The 6,319-nt window shown below is 39.5% G+C and overlaps 1 protein-coding gene across 1 annotated transcript in view; it reads right to left on the bottom strand.

The window, feature by feature from the left end:
- Window positions 1-352: 352 nt before the first annotated feature.
- The window catches only part of LOC106678084 (sperm-specific sodium:proton exchanger), a gene marked incomplete at its 5' end in the record, with an annotated part of 162,896 nt that continues 156,929 nt past the window's right edge, over window positions 353-6,319 (bottom strand). Inside the window, 2 exon segments of the mRNA XM_067053048.1 lie at window positions 353-445; window positions 3,101-3,335. Coding sequence (XP_066909149.1) covers window positions 441-445; window positions 3,101-3,335 — 240 coding nt within the window.

The raw sequence follows: 6,319 nt of genomic DNA, 5'->3' as shown, positions 1-6,319 counted from the left end.
TCCTCTCCAAGTTCTACCTGCCTCCCCTCTATGTTCCATCTGCTTCACCTCCAAGTCCCATCTCCCTCCCTTTGAAGTTCCATCTCCCTCCTCTCTAAGTCACTGATAGAGTTACCAGTTAACAAAGAAAAGTAATGATTACTGTATCAGTGGACATCTTTAAGTGCTCTACTTTTCAGCATTTACAGTCTCTAAAACAAATTGTCATATAAATATTTTGTTGGCAGAAATTTAAAGTACAACTAAAAATGTCTATGTAAGATTGGTCGTCTATTAAGGATGTTGATATAAACACATTGAAACATTTTCTGATATAATAACAGTGATAGGATTATGAAATAAGATATGGACTTCTCAGTATAATATAACTTTATTTCGTTTTTTCAGGTTCTAGGGTATTGCCTGTCTGTCTTCCATATCCATCTAGGTGTAATTTTTTCTCAACCTGCAAATATTTCTATATTTTCAATTTGCTCATTTTATGGTTAGACTGAAGTTGATGGTAAGCAACTCATAAATGTGTTTCATAAACAACCAAGAAGCAAAGAAAAGAAGATTAATAAATGAGAATGGCAAAACACAATTATAGCTTTTAGGAAAAATAACTTTTAGATTGTTAGGAATAATAAGATGGTATCAGAATTACAAAATGGTAAGTCGGTATATTAAAAATGAAAAGAATTGAATAATTTCGATGAAATTTTTTTTTAAGATAGAAACTGCAATTGAAACTGTTTTAAAACACAAATTAAAAGATGTCTCTAAGAAGAGCACATTACATGGCCTAAGTTCTTAATGGTCTATGGAACCAATCAAAAAAATTAATCGCTGAAGGAGAGAGTTAAATTTTTCTACCACAAACAGTAACAACCAAGCAGGTGTTAAATAAAAAATAGGTTTAATACATCATATATTGATTTTAAACAAATATAATTGAACCTTAAAGGACAAAACAAATAGTGCTCCTTGTGGCTCATAGTAAAACTAGGTTTCCCACTTTTGCTGTGAGAAGAACCCAACGAGAGAGAAGCAAACCATTTTTTTCTAGGATTTAGAGAAATCACTTTATTCTTCTCGAATACAAAGTTATCTGACCCGCGTAGACTTTAAGAAGTGGTTCTCTGATAGAGGACGGAGGAGGATGATAGAGAACAACCCGTCTTATCATCCACCTTAGTGAGTTTACACTAAATCTTCTTTCTTAGCCAATTAGAATCACGCATATAATCATTAGGCAACTACGTTCATAGGGAGGAACCTTTCTGAGATAGTTCAATGAAAATAGATTCAATAAGAACCGTTCTGAGATAGTTCAATGAAAATAGATTCAATAAGAACCGTTCTTAGGTTTAAAGGATTAAAATGAAGTAATTTGAATAAAAATAACCCTGTTGCTTTTTAAATAATTTTAAAATACTTTAAACTAACAAAACTCAAAAGTTGCTATTAAAGTCTGTCGTTTGATTAATATACATTTTAAAATTTTAATCTTTGATGATTGTTGGTTTTCAGGTGCATAATAACTACAACTTTTATCCTACAATGACTTAAATGTATAGTACAAGCTTGGTGTAAAAGTTATTTTATTTTGCTTTTAATCGTAGGATAGGATTAGTATTTTTATTTATGGAACTAGACAGAAGTTGACATTAACAAAATACCTAAGTAATTATATTTCTTATTCCTCTTTATCTTTCCTCAGCATGTAACATTGTTGTATGTAATGAGTCAATTCTCAAGATAGAAAGTTTAGCCAAATTAAACAAAATATATCAATATATATGCCAATTTATACAGCAATCTCCATAAATTAGAAAATAAAGTAGTTCATTTCTTTGTTATAAATATTGTTCCATACCTTAATTATGTGACATCATCGTTTCTTTAACATTTTACTAGGTGTGACTGACTCTTAAAGTCAATTATTGTATCAAGTCTACTAATTATTTGCTGTATATTTGGAAAAAGAATTTGTTTTACCTAAAAAGTTATTATCCATTTATCTACTGTCCCGATGGTAATGCCTCATCTAGTTGAAGGCTGCCCTTTCCAATTGCTCAATTTTAAATTGAGTTGTTCATCCATAAATGAAAATATATATTTAAAGAAATCTAAAATTGTTTAAAGTTTCGCACTTTTTTCTCTCCTAATCTTTCCCCCCTTTTCACACAGCAGAAATAATTAAGTAATAAATGAAAATAAATAACATTGGATACCTGATGAAATCTATATGTGTATGTGTTGAAATGGGGCAATAGCAGAAGTAGGGAGGTGTAGGGTATGTGGAGAAATGGTGTAATTGTGAAAGTATGGAGGGAGGGGGTATATATAGAAATTGGGTAATTGTGGAAGTAGGGAGGGTGGGTGTATATATAGAAATTGGGCAATTGTGAAAGTAGGGAGGAGTAGGGTACGTCTGGAAAATGGGTAATTGTAGAAGTAGGGAGGATGGGGTACGTGTAGAAATGAGGTAGTTGTGGAAGTAGGGAGGAGTGGCGTACGTGTAGAAATCGGGTGATTGAGGAAGTAGTTAAGGAGTAAAAATATACCCACACATAAGCCTTACTTTGATAATCTTCTCAGGGTGTTTTCGTTACTAAAAAGCATACTCATTTGTACAAAAATATTTCATTTTGACATCAAAAATTGAATATTCTATTTTGTTTAGTGGGTTTTGCTTGAATTAGATCCGTCATGTGTTGATTTCTATGGGGCAATTTACGCTTTTATCGATTGGGTTTTGTATTCAATGAAAGACATTTTCGACGTAATAACTCAAAATTTTCGGAGAGGTTAGGGATGCGGAAAGGAAGGAAGGAGAAAGGAGAGAGGTAGGTAGGAGCAAAGGAAGCGAATTTCTAGCAGCCAACATATTCCATTATCTATTAGCATTTGTAGTAAATTGATTTTTTGTTCCAACCAACACATTTTTTAGCCTGAATAAAATGATTATCATCTTTGATTATTATTATGATAGAACATTATATAGTATATTAACATTAACATACTACTATAATACTGGTACTAACACTGGTAGCAAAATGTATAAATATATATATTTATTGGTTGTCCTAACAATAATAAATAAATATATACCAACCTATAAACCGCATTGCGTTTTTGGTAATTTCATCCTTCACCTCAGGTTCAGTCAACCAAATATCAGTGGTTGACATGAAACTTTTTTCTTCTTTGTCTGAACTCGCAGTCTTTTTGACAACAGTTTCCTTTATCAACAATCCAATAGGGCTTTCATAAACATCACCAATCTTCATAGTTATTTCAAAGTCCTTTACCCGATATTGAATTTTGGGAGACTTTTTTCCATATGTTTCCTATTAATGAAAAAGTTATTTAAATGTGATATAAATTTCATAATGTATATAACCATATATTCATATCAGTTCCTTTCAATTTGTTAAATCATGCTAACCCGCATGCAGTCCTTTCTCCGCACCCGCCCGTTTTACTTCAGTTAAATTACAAGTTTGCCTTGCATTAATTGTAAACCAATTGCTTTCAGTGAATTCTAATGTCCCAACGTGGCCACTCCCTAGTAGGGCCAGGAAGCGGCCAGGACCAATCTCCAATTTTCTATTAATATTCACTATAAACGCAATAAAATATTATTTTACTTCCTTCCTTCTTATTAAAAAAAGGAACCTTCTTTATTTGAGAAAAGAAATTTTAATGAACGAATCCTCTAAGATAAAAATTTCCTATCGCGTCTTGCATTTTATCACTTCAAGTTCACGTTCTAAGTCTTCAAAAGTAGACTCCTTAGGCACAGAATTTTTTTTCATAAGTTGAGGAGTTGTCAAAGAACATTTCTTGAAGATAATAAAAATGGAAATAATCGATTTAATTTTCCACGAACTTTGGTAGCTAAATAGCATCAAATTTTGAAATAATTAAATCGCTCAAACAATAATTAAAATCATCCTCATAATTGTCTCTTAGTTATTCAATGAAAGGTATGTGCCCAAACATACATTTTACCCACCAGAACCTTTTTGGGTCAGGTTCCTCCTCTTCTGGTGGCTCGCCAATGTTGGGCGGTCAAATCCTTCCCATTGTGAAATGAGTTGGGCCCACCACCTCCTTCCACCCGAAAATGAACTCCCTGAAGAAGGAATAATTTTTGTCTTCCATCAAACGGGGGAAATTCGACTCGACAAGGGCGAAAATCCCGGTCTTTCTTGACAGCCTGGCTCGGTTTCCTTCCATGGCGGAAGCTACTATTACGTGTTCTGCTGTTTCAGGAACTCCCAAGGAACTCAGCACGTGGGACACCATGGGGTCGATGTTCTTTCCAAAGCTCTGCAGCTTTCCCCGAAACCCCCCGTGTCCTGTTAGAATCTGTGAGACCCAATAGTCTGGGAGGACCCATTTAGCCTTCAATCTAGAAAGGACGGTAGGAAAGAATTTTCTCAAAGTAGCGCCCTTAAGGCTTGCTACCCACCGTCTATTCCCTTCCTGTATTGAGTCCTCCCGCAGCATTTTCTTCCATAAGTTTGGAGTCTCATCGAACCTCTCTCGGAGCTCCTCCGGTAGAACTTCTAGTCCCTGCCTCTTTACTTCATATTTAAGGGCATCCTTCCTGAGGATCAGGTCCAGGGGCATCACTCCGGCCAGCACCTGCACCGCCTCATTGTGTATGTCTTCGTAACCCTCAGAAGAGCCAATCTCTGTATGGTGGCCTCTCCTCTTCTGTGTCTACGTGAGGTTTCGGCTCCACGCAGGGGATATGGGAATAACCAAGATCACACCTTTATATATGGTCATCGTTGCAGGGTATCTGAGGCCCCAAAATGCACTCCCTATCCTACTTAATCCATTGACTGACAGAGTCACCCTAGAATTCACCCCTTATCCAAACACTCGTTGAATATATCCAATAACTCTATTCTATAATGGAACCATTTAATTTTTGGGTACAATAATTATTTTAAAAACGTGGTGCAGCCTAGCACTCGGTTGAGTGCCTTAAGATAGGGCTACACCTTATCCACCAGCATCCGTCCGGTACGTCCAACATGCCTGGTCCGCATCCGTCCGGTTTTCAGCTCCAGTGCGCAGCCTAGTCCAGCCCTCCTGGTCTCATCCTGCTTCTTCGTCATCTTCCGTTGGTGCCTCGCCGACCCCAGGAGGTCGAGCCCTTCCCAATGTAAAGTGCATTGGCCCGACCACCTCCCTCAACCCGTAGATGAATTCCCTGAAGTACGGGTAGTTCTCCTGCTCCATCAGGAGAGGGAAGTCCGACTCGGCGAGGTTTTTCTCGGCAAACTGGCACGGTGTCCTTCCATCGCGGTACAGTCCAATACCATATGCTCTGCTGTTTCTGGGACCCCACTCGTCGGGCACCGGGGGTCGATGTTCTTTCCGGAGCTTTGCAGCTTCCCCGAAATCGCCCGTGTCCTGTCAGGATCTGCGAGACCCAATAGTCTGGGATCACCCATACTGCTTTCAATCTTGAGTGGACGGTGGGGAAGAATTTCCTCAGCGTCGCACCCTTCTCGCTTGTCCGCCATCGTCCATCCCACTCCTCGATGTACTCTTCTCGCAGGAACTTCTTCCAACGGTTCGGGGTTTCGCCGATCCTCTCCCGGAGTCCCGCCGGTAGCATTGCAAGCCCCTGACTTTTCACACCATACTTCGTAGCATCCTCCTTGAGGATGAGGTCCAGGGGCATTGCTCCAGCCAGCACCTACACCGCCTCATGCGACACCGTCTTATACGCCTTCGTGACCCTCAGCAGAGCCAGTCGTTGTGTAGTGGCCAGTCTCTTCTTCTGTTCCCGCGTGAGGGTTCGACTCCACGCAGGGGATGCGTACCTCAGGATACCCAACACCACTCCTTTGTAAATAGTCATCGTAGCGGGGTACCTGGGACCCCAGAAACCATCCCTATACTGCTCAGTCCGTTAAGTGACAGAGTCACCCTATCCCTCAGGTATGCCGTCGAAGCCTCTCCTCATCTTCACTCCGAGGTATGTCACCTCCTCACCCAGCCTCACATTCTCTCCCTGTATGTTCAGAGTGATAGAGTGAGCCCTGTCTGTGGAGCCTTTTAGGAGTATGGCCTGAGTCTTAGCTGCGGCCATACTTAACCTTCTCCTCACGCACCACTCTCCAACCAGACTGGCACATCTCTCCGCATCGTTCTTCAATCTGGCTCTGCTATTCCCGGCCACGATGACTGCCAGGTCGTCGAAGTAGGCCGTGGCAAGGAACCCTCTATCTTCTAGTTTCCCCAACAACTTATCGAACACCAACTTTCACTGGGCCGGGCCGAGAACCGAACCCTGCGGGCATCCTCT

This window comes from Halyomorpha halys, unplaced genomic scaffold, assembly GCF_000696795.3.
Source record: "Halyomorpha halys isolate HHAL.00 unplaced genomic scaffold, Hhal_1.1 Scaffold122.1, whole genome shotgun sequence".
Classification (NCBI taxonomy): Eukaryota; Metazoa; Arthropoda; class Insecta; order Hemiptera; family Pentatomidae; genus Halyomorpha; species Halyomorpha halys.
This window is presented reverse-complemented; position numbering and strand designations above follow the sequence as displayed.